Genomic DNA, 24,435 nt, shown 5'->3' on the forward strand with positions numbered 1-24,435 from the left:
CAGCATCATGTCTGGTTGAGAAGTTGGATAACGCTGAATGAGAAGATTGCTTAGGCTGAGAGAATATGTGAGAGTATAAGTACTTCCTCTCCCCACATACTGTTCTTTGGTACTTGCTCTTGGTCATTTCATAGAATCACAGAATCATAGAATGGCTTGAGTTGGAAGGGACCTTAAAGATCATCTTGTTCCAGCCCCCTGCATGGGCAGGGAACCTCCCACTAGATTTAAGTGATACAGTGCTAGGTAGACCATTTTTTTTAATTTAGTAGAGCTGTTCTTAGGTAATAGAGCTGTTTCAAGATAGTTCTACATACTCTGCTTAGCTCCTCAGCTTCAAGTTAACCAAAGACCACCAAGAGGAGTTGATGAGAGAAATCAAAGTCCTTACATCACTTCATGGGAGGCAGCGGACAAGCATTCTTTATATAGGATTCAGGAATTGAATAGTGGGTACAAATCAGTCATCGTAATTGGTCAAAATACATACACTTTTGTACTCTACAAGGGTATTGTATTCTGCAAGGGTCCAGTGCTATATCATTCTCTGAGGTATCACAAAGTTGTTTACAGATCTGGGCATGCTTCACTGAACTAAATAACTAGTGTTCTCCTACAAGCACTGAGTGGTTGAGAGTCCTAAAACAGACAAAACTTTCCAAATCTAGGGCAACCACAAGATCTCTTTTTGCAAGACAGAAATTTGTGTACGGACTGCATATTCGTCTTTTAAAAAATTCTTTAAAGTCTTAAAAGTTCCAGTTTATGTCAGTGATTGATGTGCCAAAAGACTGAAGGTAATTCCAGAAGATTTTTGCCATTCAAAATTTTTCTAGAGTGCCCTTCAGGCAAACTATCAAGGTAGATTTTGGAGACAGTCACTTTTATGAATCTAGCAAGCTGTGCTTGGAAGATAGATGACAAAGAATTTGGGCATTTAATGTGTCACTTAAGAACAATTTGAGGACCTAGTGATTAAGTTCATGAAATATAACTGTCTGCCAAATCAATGAGTAAGTGTACATTAGGAACAGAGTGAAGTGCACAGACGTTTGTAAGTGGCAGATCTGTAGCAAACATGATTTTTCCTGCTGATACAGGAGAAGTCATTAACTGCAATGGTCTGCAGTTTCCCAGCAACTGGAGAAAGCTTAATAGGAAAAATTTTAATATTATTAACTGTTAGATGGTGGGCTAAACTTCCTATCTCAGAGTCTGTGTTCTGAGATGTAATAACAGCTAAACAGAGTGTGCGTTTGTCAGGCTTGTTTCCTTTCTCCCGGCTGCTTTGTGCTACCAGGAGAAGGAAGGGGCCAGTTGGCATGTACCAGGGATGCAATTAGTTGACTGTAAAGGAGAAATCTCGCTAAAACACCATCATCAAAAGCATTTCATGAAGAAGGATTTAAGTAAAAATATGGAGTAACTCCACTGGACAAGGAAGATCTTGCCAGGACCCCTTTCTCCTTCAAATTATATGCATAATTCTGCATGTTTCTTAACCTATTTAAGGGTGAGTAAGCAAAGTGCCAGGAAACACAAGCTGAAGAGAAATCTTTAGTTTGTTCCTTCCTGGACTCTTTTTACACATATTTACACATATTTTTCTTCTTTGCCTGGGTTTTCCACTCCAACTGCATTTACAGAAGTTTTATTTTTTACCTCTGTTTACAGACATAGGGGTTATCTTATAGGTCTCTCAAGTACTTTCCGTGGCCAAGAGGAGTGTGAATATTTGAGTTTCCTATGGTTCAGACAGTTCAGAGCATCATAAATATAGTGGCAATATGACTAATCAGATTCACCCAGCTGGAATTCTGACTTCAGGGTCATACCACATGTTAAGCAGCATGGCTACCACCTGAGCAAAGAGAGAGAGATTCCTGGCTATGCAGCAAATAAGTTTATCTTTCAACTTCTTCCCTGAAATCACAGCACTTTGTATCTTGCAGTTCTGTAGTGCTGTCCTGCTTTCAGCATTTCAGCAATAAATCAGGTGAAATGCTGTCTCTGATAGATGTTTAACCTTTTAGTAATTACGTGGCGTGTGATATATTTGCAAAATAGAGTGATAAAACTCAAAAGATGAGCCTGCTTCACCAGAGAAAGGGAGAAAGGGTTATTAAAAAACACGGTCACATACCAAATGCTTTTCTATTAATTCATCTCCCTGGATATATTTGTACAGAATCTGAAGTGAAAAGAGTACTGGTAGATATGAACAGAACTCAATTTGTTTGGTACCCAGCTGTAATGCACAGGTCCAAGTGCTTGTTATGGCAACCAGAAGAAAGTCACTCAGACTCCATAACATAGTGATTATAATATTTATTTGAGTTAATATGAAAAGGATGGTGGGAACTGCAAGCTGTGTAGCATTGGATGAACCTCCAGTAAGGGCACAGGACACTGTGCTGGTCCCCCCTATGAAGAGGTTTGCCAGCATTTTGGTCTTTAGAGGTCTCAAAAGATTTGGGGGGGGGGGTTTGTGGGGTTTTTGTTGTGTGTTTTGTTTGGTTTTTTTTAAAGCAGCCCTATTCGTTTCTACTATGAAGCAAAATGATGTTCACATGAAAAATACTGCTTCACATTAAGATAAAGACAAGGACAAAAAGGTGCAGTAATTGTCCTGACCAAGTGGGAGCTGCCTACAGACTTCTCTATGATTAGTCAGCCAAGTTTGTCTTGTGGCCAAGGACTCAGTGTGGCACAACACAGGCCTGAAACCTAGGTGCTGTGTGCAGCACAACACAGCACAGGCCTGCACCTAACCAAGTTATCCACTGTGTAGATCACTAGCTCCTGGATACACAACTGTCTTCCATTTAGGATCACTACTATAACAGCGAAAGCAGTCGCAGTAAGATGCTTCTTTGTTCACTCACTCCATGGCAGTCTATTATTCTCTAATACCATATGGCATCCAGAAAGAAGTGCTATCCAGTTAGCCACATGCTTTCTGAACAGGATGTCTTTTCACATTTACTCTGTCACAGAATCCCATATGGACCCATCCAGATAAAAAATAAATGTTCTGGAATTGCTCCAGGACAATTTGATTTTTTTTCAGAATCAGAATTCTGAAGTAATCAGATATTGTCATATTCAGGTATTAAATATATTAACCATAAATCATTCCCAGATCAGATAATGCATTTCCACATACTGAATATTCTCCTGGCAATATAACAAATCATATCTGATAGGACTGGGAGTGTTCCCAGACTCTTTTGTAGTGATATCGATAAATCAATTATATTTAACTTGGAAACAAAGTGATGTTTTGTTTAGCAGTCCAGCCAAGCTTCATTTTTATGATTTATGCAGACTAATAGTCTAAGAGGTAGTCTTGTCATTCTTCTGGTCAAATTCTTAATGTAGAAACTGAAAATTCTTGCCTGCCCTCTGTGATCCATGTGTTTATGGACAAAGAATAAATGCAGTAATCACTGCCAGTTGTATAAAGTATTTCATAGCAGTAATATATGAGTCTGCAGTTTGGTCATTCCCAGTTGTCATGTCCAGGATAGATTCTTAGGAAGATGGGCTCTATGGGAAGCAATTTCCAGGACACCCAAGTGGGCCAGACTTCACATCTTCTGTAAGATGTGAGATTAATTGCGTTCAAATAGAGAATACTCAAAACAGTGCCAGATCAATAATTCCTTTTTTTTCAACAGAGACAAGGAGAGAGGATTGTATTTGTTCTTATTTTTCTCCTGAGCATTGTTTTTCTTCTCTTTCATCTTTAACAAATCTTCTTTGCTGGTATTTCTCAGGTGCGCATGATGATATGACACGCTAGTGCTAGAAGAAGTGAAAATTGGCATACCAGTTAATTCTAGGAAGCAAGCAATTTATTCTCTGCAAGGGGAGTTCTTGATAACAGTTTAAAGCAGTAGAAGGCAGAAATTAAGGGAATAAATGTAGGTGAATTGGAGTTTAGTCCGATGACTCTTTGAAGTTAGTGATCTTTCAAGTGTCAGTTTTCCCTCCAACCAGGGGAAAGGAATTTAAGAGCTGAGAGGAATATTCTATGGTCTTACTTTCTCAGCAAATACACAACTGAAGACTGTCCAGGAACATAAACTTGGGGGCGGGGGGGAAGGGAAAAAAAAAAAAAGGCATTAAGCACTTTTTTTTACCATGTTACAACTTAGGTTGTCAGTATTGAGAACTAATTTATGTTGAAGGATGTGTTGAAAGCTGGGTATATGTGTAGTGCAAACTACAGTCTTGCGCATTGATTTGGCATTTCTTTTTGTAGTGCTTATTTATTTCTTTAAAAATCTCTTAAAGCCATGAAGTTCTTCAACATTCGTATAGACCTTTTGAATCTGCAAGTGTAATTGTGTTTGTTTCCCTCCTCTAGCTATTAATAGGCTATGAAAATGGGACTATAGTATTCTGGGACTTACGATCCAAAAGAGCTGATCTGAGAGCTTATTATGATGAGGTAAGCATTTCCCATTAATTCAGAAAAAATGTTGTTCAGAAGTTTTTTGTATGCTTTACTAAGCAGATAGAGATTAATCTTAAGGCATTGCTTGTTCTGGAAACACTGGTTTTGCTATGCTGTTTAACAAGTTATTGACTATAGAAGCCAAAACCTGGTATCTGTAGTTCTGATGCATTAGGCTCTTGTGTGTGTGATACGACAGAGTCTCTAACCCGTGATTCTGACAAGTTCATCAGCTTCTGTGTGGGGATCCTCAGTTGAACAAAGGATGGTAGTGAGCTGACCTCAGGTATAGCTACATTAGGAATTATATCATTTCCTTTACTGCATATTACTAGGACATTAATTAGAATGAAAGGTAAATTATTTTGTAGCACTATTGGTATGACCTAGTACTCAAGAACTTATTAAAAGGTTTTCAAAATTGTATTCTTATAGTTTTATCGGACAATTGTCTCTTGCCTTTTGTAAGCAGATTGTATCAAACACAGACGCATTTCTTGTATCAGTAAATAGGTTGTTTCAAAAATAGATATATTCCTAGTTATTATTATTTTAGTACTAGCCCTAGGGAAAAACATGCTTTGGTCTGCCTGTCCTTCTGTAAAGTTCACCATGGCTGACTGTGAATACAACTACAACTGAAGGCAGAAAAGGACATTTTCTTTAGTGTGATCCAGGCAGTAACTAGTTTCCTGTAGTTCTCTTTCCTTCTTCGTCTTGTCAGCTTCCTACATGTAAGGAGTATACACATTCATTTTCACTCTAAAAAGTAATCTGAATGTATTTGAATTCTGCACTTTCAGGCCTGTTTTCACAGACACATTAGCACTACACTTAGCTTTAAGGGTAAGATTCTGAGCAAATGTTCTAAAGGACAGGGTAATTCAAACAGGACAACACTTAGGCCTCAAGTCATGCCCACTAAATTATCTCTTAAGTGACAGTCTGCCTGTGCATACACTTGTGAAATTACTCCTGTTCTATTGCTTGAGGCTCAACAACTTTTTCCTTTTATAGGTCTCCTGGGGGGGAATGTGTTCACTCTCAGTCCTCTCTTCCACTCATAATGAGACTACATGAAAAAGGATCTTCATAATACCATTTCCATTATTTTTATTTCCTTGTTGAGACAGAGTGGTTGGTGTTGAAAAATCCTCATACAATTTAGTTGTTTCACATTTTTCAGTACTGTCCTCAGCAACTTTTTTGCCTTTTTCTCAATCATGTGCTTTCCTCCTCAGTGGTACTTACTGTGTCATTAATCTACTTTGTGCAGCTTGTGATGGCTTGCTGTTGTCTACTGAAATAATTGTAAGATTCCTCTTTTGTCTTTAAAAGGCTTGTGTGAATAGCCATTGTGCTTTATTCCAGACTTTCAGGCTCCAGATTTATAATGTTCCAGGTCTTTTGGGATTCCCTTAGGAAGCCCCTGAAAAGGGTTCCTTTTAAATCCTGGATTATACAGCTTTTGTGAGTCACAAATTATTAATTTGGCATGTGCCACTTGGTATTTGGCATCAACTCAAGTTTTAAACCTAAGCTTTTCTTACAGATTGGCCTCCTAAGATCATGGTCCAGAAAACATTGTTCCTGCTCTCCTTCACCGTTCTGTCTGGACTGATGCAAAGGCCTCTGTGCCCTGTGACGTCTGACCAATCTTTTAGTATTATTGTTCTGACACTGAGCCAGGTGTCAGATAAATTGCTCCAAATTCTCTGGCTTTCTTGAATACTGGGGTGCCTCTTTGAATGGGATCTGAATGAAATTATTCCAGCCTCATTTTTCTTACTATCGTTTTGCTTTCTTTAGCACCAGTTTTGAAACTAAACCTTATTTGATGGTGAAAGAACTGGAAATTTCATCTAACTCACCACTTCCTCTTCTGACATCTTTAAGGGTTGCTGGATAGCATGATCTTTTCTGTCTCATCAGTGAAGCAGATACTTCTGTTCAGAATCAAATATACCTCTGGTACCAGGCTTCTCCGTAAAGGGGCATTTTGTGTGTACTGTGAGAAATAGCTTTTTTTCTTGTCCTTGATGGACTGTGAGTGTTCATCACTAAAGCAAGTTCTTTCTTCCTTGTAAACTTCTTCAGATAGGTGTCCAACTTGGTCATGTCACTCAAAATAAATGTCAGCACCCTCAAAACTCCATCCAAATACTCATACTTCCACAGGATTAAGCTTCAGCTGGATTTCTCCTGTGTTATCCTTGATGGCATTGGATTTCAGTTTCTCTAGACTGGCTGTTGTTATTCAGATCTGTAGAACTTGTCACTGCAGCACAGGAGCAGGAAGTTAGCTGCAGATATTTTTTTGAAGAGGAAAAGAGTCTGGTAACTTACTGTCTGTCTACAATTCTAAATATTCTTTCTTTTTAAGTTCAATTTGGGGACTGTATCTGCTGACATTCAATACCTTTAAATTCTTTTCATACAGCCACAACAAATGCTTTCATTGTCAGTGAGAACCCTTATTAAAAGGTCTCTTCAATTTTTTAACTGTGTTGAGTGCTGTTTTTTTAATAGAGGTCTTAGAAGTGGCAGAGCCAGAGCTGAGATGGAATAGGTCCTCTGTATTTGCACACTTGAACAGCTGGCAGACAAACAGGTCGTGAAGAGATAATGGTTCTCAGTCTACTTGGACATCAGCACTGTGAATCTTGCCTATCCTTTCTAAGCTGCATGGCTTCACATCACATGAGACTGAAAGACACATGTTGCATACATCTCAGAAAATGGGTAATTTTATGGCAGGGAGGTGAGTGTGCCCTTCAGTTTTCCTTGCCATCCAGGCTAATGTCACGGACACGTTGGTTGTAAAATAAACAGCTCACTGAGACACCCCAATAGCTTGTACATGGTGGAGCTGAAGAAACTGCCCCTTCTTTGCAGACCTGCAATTGCAGCATTTATAGCTGCATTCCTTACCCCATCTTTATCATGCTATACTTCATGTCTTGAAGGCTGGGAACCTTTCATAGGTAAAACATGTCTGCTCATTTCAAAGGAGATTCTCAGCAAGGATAGAAAAAGCTGTTCAATTTGCATTATTTGGAACTTTTCTGCTTGGTCTTTGCCATGTTCCACCTGTGGGGGGTGAGGAGTGACTCAGATTCACAAAGCCTCTCAGGGTGGACCAAGGTGAGATAACACTTAAACTCTGAACACAGACATCAACTTTAATAGGAACAGAAGGCGTAAACTTCAACAGCAGTGGGAAAATTAATGCTTAAGGCTATACATTGGTAACACACGGTCCATAAATGTTGGCATTTTCATCATTATATGAACCTAAGCTATATGAGTTTATAGGAAATCAAGGTAAGCCTGTGTTACTTAATAACTTTGAGAGAAAGGAGAAAAATAGAGAGGAAAGAGAGAGAGTGAGAAGGAGAGAGAGAGAAATCACCAGTTCTGGATCCAGTGTTGGACCTGCCAACAGGGGTATTCAGTTCAGTGAGAGTCCTCACCTGAAACATATATGTGCCCCTGTTTATTGGCCCCAATTGCTGGGGTTCCTGGAGTGTTTGAGACACCAGTACTTTTCCATAACATGAAAGGCACTGGATCAATTTTAAGTCCAGTCAGGAGAAGTGACACCAGGCCCCCTCCCCCTTGCTTTCACCTTGTATCCATGCTCACAGTACAGTCACTTGGGGCTCTTCCCTGACAGTGTTCTTTTAAGCCTGTATCTTCCCCATAAGCTTCTCCTTGATACTTATGGTTTACTTACTGGAGCCAAAAGTAGTCCTGTCTCTCTTTTAGCCTCACTGATGACCATGTAGAGGCTAGTTCAATTCATCAGTGCCTAACACAAGGAGTTTCTGTGTATTCTTCTCTACTGTGGTCAGAGCTTCTCAAGAGGCTGAAATGTTCTCACTTCTGAAACACCTGGTGCCAAGGTGGAGCTCTAACATGTTGCTAAAGAATCTTGTGCCTGCTCTTCAAGATTTCAGCTGCAAAATTATTTCTTTGTGTGATGATGATTGTCATGTTCTCAGGGGTGATATGTATGAGGTATTCAGGCCCTTTCAAGCAGTGTTTCTATATGATGCCCTCTATTAAAGACTTTCTTTGCAACCTCTTTTATAAATTCCTTCAAAAGTTTATTTCCATCAATTTGTATGAAAAGAGAGCACATAAACAAGCCAGATCTTTCAAAAGATTCACAAGTTATTGTTGATACCTAAAAAAACCACTCTTCTCCATATGCAGACTGTTTAAAAGTTTGATAGGTTGTGTCAGCACACATTCAGAGCTTCCTGAAGCATTGTCATCATCTTTCATTAGAGCATATCTCCAAAATGAGGCTGCAGAGTTCAGAGACATTTGCTAAATGACATCTCCCTGCCTTTAACAAGCTGTTATGGAAGTATCAAATCTGATATGGCCTTTGCTGTAATGGTATGGCCCTTCCTTAATGGTAAGAATCAAGCAATAGGATATGATTATGTTTATTGTTCAAAATATGGTTTAGAGTTGTCCTAGAGTCCCCATGAATTCTTCTCAGTGGATGAGGTTTGTAGTTGGGAAGGAGCTGAAATGGTGTTGGACATGCTTAATGCTAGTGTATGTTGAGTATGAGAGAAGATGGAATATTTATGCAACCACTGTGGGTATTGCAGAAGGAAAGACATACTCAATCTGGAGTGATATGCTTTATGTGTATACATTGTGTGAACATTCACATGAGTCACCCACCAAGATTGAACTCATGTTCTAAGCAAATAACTGTTCCTTTTTTGTGTGTGGATGCTAAAGAGGTTGTTTGGAATGCTAGACATACTGTAGAAGAGTAAAAATTAGGGTCTTGTGCAGTACCACCTTTCAGTATTAGTCATGTCTCCCAGCTAGACCTTCAAAAGCATTTCTGAGTATTTCTTGCCCATTTTGCAGCAAAGTGTAACAGGTGAGTTTGAGTTGCTGCTGTGCCAACTGTCTGTGAGAAGAGCATTCCACCTCAGCTCCATTCAGCAGGAGGTTTATGCTGGCAGGTGGCACCTAGCAGCTGAGAGGCAGTTTAACAAGCATCTTGGTACAATTTTCAGCTGCTAGCGACTAGCTCCTGCTCAGAGACAGTTAGCAACTGTAACCATGTGAAATGTTTCTATGTGTGATGACACACCAAAAGCAGATTCAAATTTGGCATGATAGCAAGCATGAATGAGCTCATGTCAGAATTATATGCAGGAGGATAGACCTGCCTTCAGTGTAAGTGAAGCAGTGCTCCCGACGGATCTGAGGGCAGTGGCATTGGACTCTGTGTAAACCACCTTTCTGTGTTCATTGTTTCAGTTGTGGTTTGGTATCTTACGGGTCTTTAAGAGGAATTGTGTGCCAGTCCCCCTTCTTGCAGGTAGAAGTTTGGGAGACACTGTTAGCATTTGAAGATAAATAGCTAGAGTTCAATTTGTTCAGCTCTGTTGAGTCTTTATTGGCATGACTAGCTTATTAGTGTGCTAGCAAAGCATTCATGTACAAGGCATGTCAGATTCCTGTTAAAACATCTCAGACATCTTAATGCAAAGGCTCCTTTGTGGCTGTTGCTGTCCAGCCTCTGGAGCTGAGTAAAGTTTTGTGATAGGGTCACAGCCTTTTTGTTGGTTTCTTCTGATACTCTCTCCAGACCACGACCCACTACCAAACATGACAATCAATGTACTTACTAAAGGAGAAAGACCAACAGGGAGTTTTGAATAGTGACCAGTAGCAGTTATTCCTTGGCAGCTTCAGCAAAATTGATACGAACAACTCCAGTGCTGACTTATGAATACCCAGGCATGACTTTAAATTTATTTGAATAAATCAGGTAAATGGCCATATGCAATTGTTAGTGCATGCAAGGCCTTAGTGTTTCCTGGGTTGCTAAAATGGGAAGTTATGAAACTGCATTAAAAAATAGGTCTTTTATTTCTATTTATGTTAAAACATGTTCTGTTTTTTGCTCACATTTCTGGCAGAGGAATGGACTCAAGAGAAAATTCTGTGAGTGTGCTTCTGAGGGGAGTGTGAGAGAAACTGTGATATACAGTGAAGCAATACTTTGTTTTTGTCAGAAAACAACTTTTGTTAGTTTCCTGCACATACCAGTGAAAACAAAGGATTTACACCATTATCCTTTCAGCTTGCTTGATGTAATTATGGATATTTTCAGTTAGTTCTGCTATTTTATGCACAAATGGCATATTAATTAAGTGTTGCTTTTTGACATACATAACAAATATCACATGGTATTTGCATTGTGTACACAGGAGTGCAATATTCCTCTTTTCTGAAGCACTGTCTGTTCCAAAAGTATCTTACATCATTGTTTTGTTAATTTCCTATATCAGTGAAACAATTCTCTTTAATGGTTTTGTATTGATATTAAACATCCCAGATATCTGTGTACTTGCTCTGAATCTTAAGTGTATGGGAGAAAAAATTATTCAAGAAGAGAGCTCTATTTCTACGTTTCCTAAATAGCACTCTGGGGAAGACTATGCACATGTTGCACATTGCCTGTAAAACTTGTCACAGAGAATTCCCTGTATAATTGCCAGATGAAATACTTCTAAAGAGGGCTCTCAGACTTACTACAATTGTATTGTGTCACTTGTTCCTATCCTTTCACCAAAATACCCTGTTCCTTCAATTTTGATCTGATTTATTACAGGCTTTCTTATATTCTTGTGTTATGTTAGCATTTATAAATTCTTTTGTTTGACTTGCAGTAGTTAACAGACATTGGTTACTAAAAAGCACCAGTAATGGACTTTAGATAAACAAGAACCATCCAACTGCTGATATACCATTAGATTAATATAGTCCAAAGTAATTCATTAAAATATCATTAGTATGAACACTGTGTTCTATTTCAGTCTCAAGTTCTTCTTTCATTTCTGTAGGCTATTCATTCTGTCGCTTGGCATCATGAAGGGAAACAGTTCATGTGCAGTCACTCTGATGGCAGTTTGACCCTATGGAATCTAAAAAGTCCTAACAGACCATTCCAGACCACAATTCCACATGGTAATTTTGATAGTTAGAATGTATAACTAAGAAATAATACAATATTTTCCATGTTGTTTCCTAATGTTTGTGTTTAGTTCATGTTTTTTACTGCAGCCCAGATCCAGAGTTGCTTCTTGCATAAATATTTTAATTTGAAAAGTGGCTGCAAAATAATATAAAAATCAGAGTGCAATTTTGATCAAACTTTTTTTTTTTTTAAATTGGTGTAGTGAATTCATGTAACTGGGTAATATTGCTCTAGTGTCTTCTTTTATTCAGTTCATCTTAATAGTCTACTGCTAGTATTTGAAACTGCCAGGCTATGGGATTTTCACCTTTCTTTTGTATTTTGTACTTATGTGCTTGTATGTGCAATTTTCACAAGAAGTAATACATTTTGTAGAAGTCACTGTGTTGCTTCTATTAGAGATAGGACAAGGCTTCCCAAGTCACTGCAATGAGGAGTTTTAAGGAGCCATACTAAGAAATGGCTGCATTTTTTATGGCTGGGACTTTAAATGCCACTGCTTCCTATAAGTGAGGTTAAAAGGTATTTACTCTATAGCAAATCAATACATTGCCAGGAAGCATGACTGGGTGGAGAGGGAGGAAGAAGGGGAAGGCATGATCTGTGTAGCCCAGAGATGTTTTAGCATTTTCTAAAATTCCCTGATTCCTTTTATTTCATAATTTTCAGTCATAGAATTGTACTTTATGTCAGAAGGGACCTCCCAGAGGTCATTCTGTCTAACCCCAGCTCAAAATAGGCCTGATTAAATCAGTTAGCTCAGGGCAGTGTCAGGTTGACTCTGAACACTTGAACAACTTGAACTTCCAATGACAAATTGCACAGCCTCTTTGGGCAACATCTTCCAGTATGTAATAACTCTCATGGTACATTTTTTTTTGCTAGTATCTAACAGGAATTTCCCATGTTACAACTTGTGTCCTTTGCCTACCATTATGTCACTGTGCCCCTCTGAGAACAGTCTGAAAGCAAGCACAGGCTTTCCAAAGTAACAAACCCAAAATTATTATTATTTTTGTTTACAAAAAACTTTTCTCTAGCTGTAAGTACTGAGCCATAATTAATCAAGTACTCATTAATTTCAATTGTATGCTTCATTTAATTTTATCACTCAACTAGTTATACTCCACAGCACATAACATTTGTTTAACCAAAGGACTTAAGTCAATCTAAGAATGACCTTGGAAAAAACGGAGCTTTTTATGGTCATAATGTGTTCAGAAATAAGCTATACATTTGGTCAAATTTATTAATTATTAGTCAAGTGTTATCCTTCTCTTTAATCTCCATGATTTTAAAATGTTTTTGAAGTGTTGTCTATAGTCCTTTAGATGTATGTGGCAGTAAAAACATATAGCCATAATGAATGTAATTAATTTAGATAATTTAATAATTTATGGAAACACTCATTGTCTTCTGTATCTTTAAAGTTCCATTATCATACTGCTTATGCAGATGCTTTAATGTGTATGTTTCAGTTTGATGGTTCTATTATTGTGATGTTTTGATACAGTTTTCATCTTTTTTTCCTTAGGGAAAATGCAAAGAGATGGAAAAAAACCTGAATCTTGTAAACCAATTCTTAAAGTAGAGTACAAGACCTGTAAAAACAGGTATGTTTTTAATTCTATAATTAATTCAATGTTATATTCCTGGGTGAAAGTTATTTTAAAATCTTTCCCTCTTTCTTTTGGCAAAGCTGTTTATTATTTAGAGATACTAAGCCTATAATGTAATCTTGTACTATGTAAACTTATAATCACTATGTTGTGGGTTTTTTTTAATACAGTGAACCATTTGTGATCTTTTCCGGTGGATTGTCATATGATAAGGCATGTCGAAGACCAAGTTTAACAATCATGCATGGGAAAGCAATTACAGTTCTTGAAATGGATCACCCTATAGTTGATTTTTTAACTCTTTGTGAAACCCCATATCCAAATGGTGAGTTCATTAAGCAAAACATAGTTATGGAAAATGTAAATTAAGGTATTTTATCTCATGCCTTAATTCCACTCTACGGACTTCCATTCTCGTAGTTGTCTCCATATCAAGAAAAGCACACCACTGAAATTGGCTGCAACGTGTTTGCATTCTCAAGATAGGAAGCAAGTAATAAGTGGACAACAAAGCTTGCATAAATCTCCAAATATAAACTTGAAACACATGGACTAGTGTGAGGAAATACAGCTATTAATCAATTATACGTGCTAATATTTCTGACATTTTTCATGAGGCTGAAAATCTACAGATGGCTAAATTATTAAAGATTAAACTATTGCATATCTGCAAAAAAGTTCTTCCACTTCAGCCTGAATTGAACTGTTAAAAGTATTTTGCTGCCTATCATGGGGCTGCCATATTCTGAAGTACACCCACAGAAAACTCCAGAAAAAAAACTAAGAAAAGTTGTAAGTCAAAAAGAAACAAAGTTTAGCATTTTAAGCCCTCAAGCATAAAATTAAAATGAATCTTATAAACATACCTAAATCAAATGCATATTTAAACACTTAGTGCATATTTCCTTCAATGTCATGCAGAAATTTTATTTTCAGTAATCAAAATTAGTTTGGGCCTTCATTTAACTGTGTCAAATACAGTGACATTTCCCAGTATTAAGATTTTTTAGTCTCTCCCCCTGCTCACACACTACTCTTTAAAAATTGTGGTTTAACCTGTGTTATTTATAGGCTTATATAAAAACAGGCCATAAATATTGTGGATTTGTAGCTGGCCTGAAATGAAGGTAAGTCAGCTGCTGTCAATTTACTCAGCCTTTTGACAGTAGCCATCTGAAGAGCATACTCTGAGCTTGCACGTGCTGGAATGGTTTGCTGGTGTTAAAAAGAGAGTCATGATTTCACATGTATATTTTTGAAAATAACTTTTATGCTATGTAAACCAATGCACCCAATGCATCAATGGAAGCATTTACTTGTCATTTTAGTATTTTTTAAATAAATTAAAAAAACACTAAATAAAAGAAAACGAACTATGTAATCTTCTAAAGAGTGTATGGGAGGAAGGAGCATGTCAGTATCTGAATTGAGCACAGCAGACTTAGAGGATTCTTTTGGAATATTTCTTTGGAATCACTTTGGAAGTGAGGACATTGTGTATCATCAAGTGGACTGGACCAGCTGTTCTCAAACTGTTTTTGAAGAAAAGCTGTACACAGTAGAAGTATTACTACTGGACAGCAAGAATACATTTTCTGTTTAGTAATTGGATTCAACAATGCAGTTATACAACAAAGGGTATTCAGTCTCCTGAGGTGGAAGATAAGGATGGAGAGCAGAACAACCTCTCCCACAGTTCAGGAGGAAGCAGTTAAGGACCTGCCACAGCACCTGGACACTCACAATTTTATGGAGCCAAATGGGATTCACCCAAGAATGGTGAGGGAACTGGCAGAGGAGCTCACTGAGCCTCTCTCTAATTTATCAACAATCCTGGTGAACAGGGGAGGTCTCAGGTGACTGGAGGCTTGCTAATGTGATGCCCATCTACTAGAAGGGCTGGAAGAAGGATCCAGGGAACTACAGGCCTGTCAGCCTGACCTCAGTACTGGGGAAGATCATGGAGAGGTTCATTGTGAGTGTGCTCATGTGGCAAGTGCAAGACAGCCAGGGGATCAGGTCTAGCCAGCATGGGTATATGAAGGGCAGGTCCTGCTTGACCAACTTGATGTCCTTCTATGACTAGGTAACCCATCTGGTGCATGAGGGAAGAGCTGTGGATGTTGTCTATCTAGACTTCAGTAAAGCCTTTGACACCATCTCCCACAGCATTATTCTAGATAAGCTCATGGCATAGACAGGTGAACTCTTCAGTGGGTAAAAAACTAGCTGGATGGCAAAGCCCAGAGAGTTGTAGTGAACAGGACTGGATGCAGTTGGCAACCAGTCACCAGTGGTGCCCCCCAGAGTTCAGTTTGGGGCCAGTCTTGTTCTGAGGGATTGAGGGCTTCCTCAGTAAGTTTGCAGATGACACCAGACTGGGCAGGAAGGTTGATCTGCTTGAGGGTGGGGAGGCTCTGCAGAGGGACCTGGACACGCTGGATTGATGGGCCAAGGCCAGCTGTATGAGGTTCAACAAGGCCAAGTGCTGGGTCCTGCACTTGGGTCACAACAACCCCAGGCAACGCTACGGGCTTGGGGAAGAGTGTCTGGAAAGCTGCTCAGCAGAAAAGGATCTAGGGGCATTGGCTGACAGCCTGCTTAACATGAGCCAATGTGTGCCCAGGTGACCAAGAGGGCCAATAGCATCCTGTATCAGGAACAGTGCAGCAGGAATAGAGAAGTGATTGTGCTCTTGTACTCAGCACTGGGTGAAGCCACATCTCACATACTGTATTTAGTTCTGGACCCCTCACTACAAGAATGACACTGAGTTGTTGGAGCATGTCCAGAGACCAAACTTCTGAAAGGTCTAGAGAACAAGTCACATGAGGAGTGTCTGAGGGAACTGGGGTTGTTTAGTCTGAAGAAAAGGAGTCTGAGGGGAGACCTCATTGCCCTCTGCAACTACCTGAAAGGAGGTTGTAGGGAGGTGGGTGTTGGCCTCTTCTCCAAAGTAAATAATGATAGGACTAGAGGAAATGGCCTGAAGTTGTGCCAGTAGAGGTTTGGATTGGATATTAGGAAGAATTTATTTACTGAAAGAGTGGTCAGGCACTGGAACAGGCTGTCCAGGGAGGTGATGTAGTCACTATCCTTGAAGGTATTCAAGATACGTGTAGATGTGGCACTTCAGGGCATGCTCTAGTGGGCATGGTGTTGAGGTTGTGTGTTGTTGGTGGTTTTATGAGGTGTGTGGTTATGGTTTTTATTTGTTGTTTTGGTGGTGGTGTTTGTTTGTTGTGGTTTTTTTTTCCCCTGGGTGAATGGTTGGAATCAGTAATCACAGAGGTCTTTTCCAACTGTGACAATTCAGTGATTCTGTGTGAACTTACTCATATTCTGTTTCTTTATTTTCAATACATCTTCATGTTGGCATGCTATAGTATGCTAATTCTATTCCTTCTGCCTGTGTTGATCAGCAATAGTGCCCAAAAGTAATTTCTCAGTTCCTTTCTGGCCCTCGTTTGTGGATGTCTAAGATTTGTACCTCAAAACTTGTCTTTTATATACTGTGAATGTTCATAGAACATAAATATGACTTGATTATTTAAAATTACAAATAGGAGAACTCTGTGTCTTTTATACATTATTCCTTGCTTACAGAATTTCAAGAACCCTATGCTGTAGTTGTGCTTTTGGAAAAAGATCTCATTGTTGTTGACCTGACACAAAGCAAGTAAGTATGGAGTCTTATGTGAAGTCATTTATATCTTAACTGCTCAGCAAGTGATGATAAAAATCAAATATTATCATGCAATGTCATTTTACTATCTAAAATAATTCACTTTTGGTAATAATTCCGTATGTTTAGCTTCATCTTAAGAGCTAAGATCAGCTAATCAACAGGAACTTATGATAATACTTGTCCCTAAGTTTGTGAATAAATCTAAATCTGCAGTCCCTTCAGCATAGCTTGTAAGCATTCACTCAACATCAGAGTTAAGTTATACTTCATGACATGCTGAATTATGACCTGAATGTGTGTTTTGGAAACCAGATTCAACCACTACTTATATGCATGCCTAACTTTACTAGACTCCACTTAAGTATTTACTTAGGTGTCTTAATAAATAATGGCATTGATTTATAGTGTATCTGCAGGATTATTTCATGATCCAGTTGCTGGTTTAATTGACAAATTGTTCCTTAGCATCTGAATCAGTGTTCATATTGGAGAGGGACTATACATCATGTAATGCATAATCCAATTCTTATTTAATTTCATTCCAACTCTACCAGCAATGTACATCCACATTCACACTGTTATAACTAGGAAGTGATTTTGCCCTTAATGACTTGAAACATTGTAAGTGAATCATATTCTGATCTCACTTTCAAAAGTGATTCAGATCATCTCAGTAATACAAAAGGGATGTAACTGAAGTCAGAACAAAATTTCCTACATTTTTGAATTGCAAGTAACATTGTGTAACATGCCAGAAGTGCAGTCTCCCTTCTTATCAGACTGTCCAAACTGATGGAAGTGAGAAGTAAACTGAGATCTACTTCATCTGTTACTGCAATTGTTCATTGTTGAATCAGTAGTCTACCAACCCAATAAGCTAAGCTGCTCAATGTGAAATCTACAGTGGTATAAGTAGTTCTTAGGTCATAGTATATAACAGGTCCATGAACCTGGAGCTTCTAGAAAATGTGTCACTTTTGTAAAAATAAGATTTTGAGATGTTGGGAAAAATTAGTTCTTAATCCTCATTCAAGCAAGTAGTCCTCTTTAACCTTAGGAACTATTCACATGAATGGATATTTATGTTACAAGAGGATTCTTGTCACAGCAGTGGTATCTTTCTTTAAGTAACTCCACACTATTATTGATGTTAAAAATAATACATATGTTTGAATAAATACAGGAAAATGTTCTTTATTAGTAATGATTTTACTTTGATTCTGTTGTACATTTTAATATAAGAATGTTTTCTTCTATGGCTCAGTGTGTCACAGTGCTTCTAATAAATTGTCTTCCTTAACTAGTTTTCCAATCTTTGAAAATCCATATCCTATTGACATTCATGAGTCACCTGTTACCTGCACAGAATATTTTGCGGACTGTCCTCCAGATTTGATTCCTGTACTCTATTCTGTAGGAGCAAAGCATAAAAAGCAAGGATACAGCAATAAGGTAAACAAAACCAGTATCTTTTTTAATCTTAAGAAGGAAGATGTGCAACCTGTTTTTTGTAACATCTTACCAAATTATTTTCATTTTCCTTCTTTGATAATCACTTTCAAGTTGGTCCTACCAGCAGCCTAGCAGTGTGCTCACAGCCTGGTATTTGTCCCTGAGAAGAACCATCCCTTGAGTGCAACCCTTTATGACCATTGTGTAGGACTTAATCATTAGGTTGCTGGAGTTATGCCAGACCAGCTTGAGTTAAAGGAAAGCCATCAGTGTACAATTCAAATTTATATGGATGTTATCTCTATCAGAGAAAAAAAGTGAGAACATTATAACTAAAAGAATGTGGTCAATGGCTCAATGTCCAAATGGAGGCAGGTGACCGTGGTGTCCTTCAGGGATCAGTATTGGGACCAGTGCTGTTTAACATTTTTGTTGGAGACATGGACAGTGGGATTGAGTGTATCCTCAGCAAGTTTGCAGATGATACCAAGCTGTGTGGTGTGGTTGACACCCAAGAGGGCAGGGAGGCCATCCAGAGGGACCTTGACAGGCTGGAGAGGTGGGCCAGTGCCAACCTCATGAAGTTCAACCAGGCCAAGTGGAAGGTCCTGCACCTAGGTCAGCACAACCCCAAGCACAAATACAGGCTGGGGGGAGAATGGCTAGAGAGCAGTCCTGAGGAGAAGGGCTTGGGGGTGGTAGTTGATGAGAAGCTCAACATGAGCTGCCAGTGTGTGCTGGAGCCCAGAGAGCAACTGCATCCTGGGCTGCATCAAAAGAAGTATGGCCAGCAGGGCCAGGGAGGTGATTCTGCCCCTCTGCTCTGGTGAGACCCCACCTGGAGTACTGTGTACAGCTCTGGGTCCCTCAGCACAAGAAAGACAGGGAGCTATTGGAAAGGGTCCAGAGAAAAGCCACAGAGATGATCAAAGGGCTGGAGCACCTCTGCTATGAAGACAGGCTGAGAGAGTTGGGGCTGTTCAGCCTAGAGAAGAGAAGGCTCCAACGAGACCTTATAGCACCTTCCAGTACTTGAAGGGGGCTACAGAAAAGCTGGGGAGGGTCTTTTCATCAGAGAAGATAGTGATAGGACAAGGGGTAATGGTTTTAAACTGAGAGAGGGGAGATTTAGGGTTAGATATTAGGAAGAAATTCTTCACTATAAGGGTGGTGAGGAACTGGAATGGGTGGCCCAGGGAGGTTGTTGATGTCCCATCCCTGGAGGTTTTTAAGGCCAGGTTGGATGAGGTTTTGTGCAACCTGATCTAGTGGTAGGGTTCCCTGCTTATGGCAGGGGGGTTGGAACTTGATGATCTTTAAGGTCCCTTCCAACCTTAATGATTCTATGATTCTATGATTCTAAGTTAGCAGAAGAGATTCAGTGAAAGTTGAGGGTTGACAGCATGTCTGTGAGATTTTTATTAAATAGGGGTAGTAATTATTTTACTGATCTACCTGTTCTAATGTAATGCTTTTAGAAGTAGGACAAGCTGCAGAAATAAAAAGAAGAAAGGCAATTCTTTTATGATTTTCAGTCATTAATCTGGTTTATCTGTTGATTAGATATAATCCATCATAATAATTTTAGAAAAAATATTGGGTAAAGAAGTCAGATATCATCAGTTTTCCATTCACATTAACAGAAGTATTCTCCTTGGAGCTGCCTTGTTTTCCATAAAATGAGAAACGGGGCCCTATCTACTTCTTTTGGGTCTTGATTCAAAGTACTTTAAAAATATTTCTTTTATTTCAGTTTGTCTGCTTATCTATCCTTACCTCAGACACGTTGTTCCCCAAACTTTTCACCACCTACTTGTAGTCATTGCACTCTCTCTTGTCCCCTTGCTTCATTTGTGCCCATGCAAATATACACTTATTTAGCACCCACCTATTTCTGTACCCACAAACATCTACTCCATATAACCAGTTTGTTCTCCCATTTTTTTCCCACCCACTCATACTCTGTACACATCCTCAGCCACTCTGCACTTCATCCTTCACATCCTGTATCCATACATGTCAACCTTTAGACACAGACCAGCATTTTACTCTACCAGCCTCGACCAAGGAAGAAGATGGGAGTCTTGCCACCATTAAACAAAAGGCAGAGAAGATCAGATTATTTCATATGTGCTATAAAAGTCACATTCCCTTATCTCCTACTTTGTAGCATCATGCTTATATGTTTGTTTCTGGGTCACCTTCTTCAGTAGTCTTCATTCTCAAAATATATTGTCACCTTATTTTGTGTCCTATAGAAACTCCAAGAGTCAAGCAATCTGAAAGGAGTAGCAAAACTGTTTGTTACTCTTTCCTCTAGTTCCTGTTTTGGATAGATGATTGTCAGCTGTGCAGAAATATTTTTAAAACTTAGAACTTTAACTGATAACATTAAAATGTTACTAAGTTTCAAAAGCATGAACTGATAATATAAAAATGTTGTTAAGCTTTAAAAGCCTTAAATGCTACACATATCTGTTCCTTTTCTGAGTTGTATTGCTTTCTGGAAGAAGATGCTGTCTGCTCCTGAGTTTAAATATTCATCAGTCAGGATTTGTCCGAATTAGTTGTGATCTCCATACTCTTCTTGTTTGTTTAGGAGTGGCCCATCAGTGGTGGAGCATGGAACCTTGGAGCTCAGACATATCCTGAAATCATTATTACAGGGTGAGAATGAAACTGAGGATTCGTACTTTTAAAATGTTAGTGTGTACAGCTTTTCATTGTGGGTTAGCTTGACCCTTGACAGAGTGTGTATATCGTGGCATCCTCCTTTGAGGTACGTAGGAAATTCCCATTTGCTGTAGAAAATAGAGCTTTGTGCTCAAGGGTGAATTTGAGGGTGAAGTAAGAATTATCATTTGAGGCCCCAGTGTTAGTAAGTCTATGTGTGTGTGGTGAAGGTGGAGGCTTTGGAAAGGAGAATCCATTGCAAGGGAATGTTTTGGCCTTGAAGGGCGTAGAGTATATCATTAAAATGGGAAGCAGTTGTTCTTCTATAGCTGTTTTTCTTTGGCATGCTAGGGATTTTGTATCTAGGGCCAGTTTGGGAATTCATTTTAATACATCAGCATTAGTGAGGGTCTGGTTAACTGGGATGAATTTCACCTTGTGAGAGGCCTGACAACAAAAAGCCATAGAAAGGCTCAGATTGCATTAGAAACCCCATGGGCAGTGCCTGAATTATTTTCAAAGGGCCATGTTGTAAGACAGAAGCTGTTCAGCTAGGAAAGGCATGGAAAAATGTTTCACTAACCTAACCAAACTGAAAAAAAATGTATTTTCTTATAGTTAATCAATAAATATTATTATGTAGTGTCAGTAAGGTATGCAGATTTACCACATGAGCTAAGTTTTCTGCTAATATTTGTCACTCACTGAAAGTAGAAGATGTTTTAGGTGTTTTAGAGTTGCATCTTGTTTTAACACATTTAATTTTTATATTTTTTTAAGCCATGCAGATGGATCAGTAAAGTTTTGGGATGCTTCTGCCAGTAAGTTTCTGAAGTTCACTTTTATATAATCCTTACAAATCTCTCACATACACACACATATATAAATAACATGATATTTAACAGTATGAGCAGTAACACTTAAGATATAATTAGGAATAATAAAGTTAAATTAAGCAAATTTGTATTCAATTAAGGGAAAAAACACTGCTGTTGAGCTATATTAGACAGAAAAGAGTGAAAGTCTATAAGTCTTTAAGAATAAAAACTCCAGATCCAACATAAAAAAACCTATGGAGGATGAAGTGTTGGTAAAAAATCCATAGGGCATAATCTTGTGTGTATAAAAGGGAGCTCGATTATATTTAATATTCACTTCTACTTGTCATGTCTCTTCTATTCTGAGTACAATATAGGTTTTTTACAGCTAAGTAAAAAGAAAATATTAAAATACAATGATACATCTCAATACATGTCTAGTCTGGTGAGGGTGGAGATGACCTAAATATTTTCTTGTCCTGTCTCAAGTCCTTGGAAATAATTGGGAAGCATTTCCATTCATCTTAGCAGGAAAAGCTTCGTAAGTACTTGTTCCATATGTTCTAGATAGAACAGCGCATATGAAAATGCAGCATTTTTCCTACAGAAAATAAGTATGGTACTTACTAGTAAAATAAATGTATTAAAATATACCTGCATTGTGGTTTAAAGCTAAAATATTCTGGTTCAAATAGTGTAATTGCACTTCAGAAAATTTGCAGTAGAGTGTGTATTGTGCCTCCTGTGGTACAAAGATTTCTGGGTAGAATATTTCTTTTATGAGGTATCAGTCTCTTAAAGAAAAGAGAGTATGAAAGAAACTTCTGTATGAAATGTTAGGCATAGAGAGATTTAATTTGACCCTAATAGCCAATCTGTAATGGTTGCCAAGAGCATGGAGTGTGTGATGGTTGAACTACCCGCTAGTTCCACACTGTGCTATAGAATTGTAGTGATTAATAGTGTTACCATTTCCAGCCAAATATGGGGAATGTTTACAAATTTTAATGTCAGGTAAGCCTGGTGACTTTGTCAGGTAATTCTGCTTTTACCTAGTACCAAATATTTTCACTCCTTAGGATGGACATAGAGCAAATGAAGGCTTACAAAGCTTCATTTCACAAAGGGATTTTATGTAGGCATGTCAACATCAGTATGAGGAGTTGTTTTTTTAATTATATAGTTTGTCTGTTTGGAGAATGAAGAAAAACAGGTGCATGCTGCTTAGGGTTTACATCTTCCAGTATTTTTATGTTATGGTCAACACCAAAAAGAAAAAAAAAAATGAAATCAGGTCAACAAGAGTTTATCTGCAAAGGCAGACATCGGAGAGAGCTCTGATATGAACAAAAATAGGATCATAACTTTTATTTAGATAAGTAATGTGGGGCATCAGACCTTGTCTTGTGCGTATTTTATGACATGCTTATGGTCTTGACAAGAATGTGCAAATACAGTCACTAAAGTTAGGGTGCAATAGTCTGCAATAATCTGCAATACAGATGATTGTAAGGCCCCAAAGCATTTAGCATAAACACTGCACAGGAACCAGTGTTAGACATTTCTTTTACCATTCTGTCAGGAATGGGGAAAGGGAAAAAACGTCTCATAGGGAATATAAACATAACCCACTAATCACTATGTACATGCTGCAGTAGGAATTTTTCTTGAAGGTAAAAGCTTAGATGATCATGAATATTCACAGTCCCTTCAACAGCAGTGGTACTTTTTGTGCATCTCTAATATCCTGGACTAAGTTCTGCTTTTCAGGGCATTACTGGTACCATACTTTGTAGTTTTTATTTACAAGGTTTTAATTATTACAAAGGTTTATTATTTACAAGGTCTTAACTTTTTGAAGAGAGTTCAAATTTCCTTTGAGATTTCATAGCAAACGTAATATCCTACTGATGTTTGAAGGCACAAAATACTTTGCTATTAGACGTATTTTAATTGTGTAATCTTGTATCTGAAAGCACAGATTTGTGGGAGACAGGGAATTGCTAAACCAACGAGGCTGTTTTTAAAATGTATCTTTGCTCAAAAGTAACTGCTGTTTCTTATTTGCCCTTGTGCAGATGGTACCTAGTAATTTACAGAAGCATAGAGAATCTGGCCATGTACTTGTGCACTATGACAAATATGCTAGTATGCATGGACCCATAATGTTTGATTTGAAGTGCCACTCTAAGTTTGCCACTGAGACTAAGGGCATCCTGAGGCCACTTCCACCGCCACAGAAGGCAGGAAGAATTACGTATTCATTACAGAAGCTCTTGCTGCAGATTGTGAAAATTTGGTAGCATTTTATATGCTAAAAACTTTTCAAAATGTATTAAAAAATTATATGCTAAAACTCTGCACTGCAAAATGAAAATGTAGTTTTGTTGTTTCATCCTCTGGTTACAGAATAAAAAGACCGTTCTTTCATCTTTTTTGTTGCCCTTGTTCCACAAGCCAGATAGACTGATCTACCACAGTTACATTAATGTATGTAAAGGCTTTGCCTTTATGCCCAGGTGCTGGGCCAGTTATTAGTTAATGCCACTGATAAATTAATGTAAAAGTAGTTAAAAACAGGGAGGAGTATCAATATAACAAAATGTGGTTAATTATAATCCCTCCTTTACTTCCAGAATTCACTGCTCTCTAGTGTTGACAAAGGTTTCTGGATGTTAAGGTTCTACATACAGGTATAA

The 24,435-nt window shown here is 38.3% G+C and overlaps 1 protein-coding gene across 10 annotated transcripts in view; it reads left to right on the plus strand.

Moving 5' to 3' along the window:
• The window catches only part of STXBP5L (syntaxin binding protein 5L), a 197,332-nt gene that overhangs the window by 102,531 nt on the left and 70,366 nt on the right, over nt 1-24,435 (plus strand). For all 10 annotated transcript variants that reach the window (XM_051611733.1, XM_051611784.1, XM_051611740.1 and 7 more), the window contains exons 7-14: nt 4,373-4,456; nt 11,353-11,476; nt 13,021-13,099; nt 13,276-13,430; nt 16,712-16,784; nt 18,098-18,245; nt 20,845-20,912; nt 21,699-21,739. In XM_051611733.1, the coding sequence (XP_051467693.1) occupies nt 4,373-4,456; nt 11,353-11,476; nt 13,021-13,099; nt 13,276-13,430; nt 16,712-16,784; nt 18,098-18,245; nt 20,845-20,912; nt 21,699-21,739 (772 nt within the window). The remainder of the gene's footprint in view (nt 1-4,372; nt 4,457-11,352; nt 11,477-13,020; nt 13,100-13,275; nt 13,431-16,711; nt 16,785-18,097; nt 18,246-20,844; nt 20,913-21,698; nt 21,740-24,435) is intronic.

This window comes from Apus apus, chromosome 1, assembly GCF_020740795.1.
Source record: "Apus apus isolate bApuApu2 chromosome 1, bApuApu2.pri.cur, whole genome shotgun sequence".
Classification (NCBI taxonomy): Eukaryota; Metazoa; Chordata; class Aves; order Apodiformes; family Apodidae; genus Apus; species Apus apus.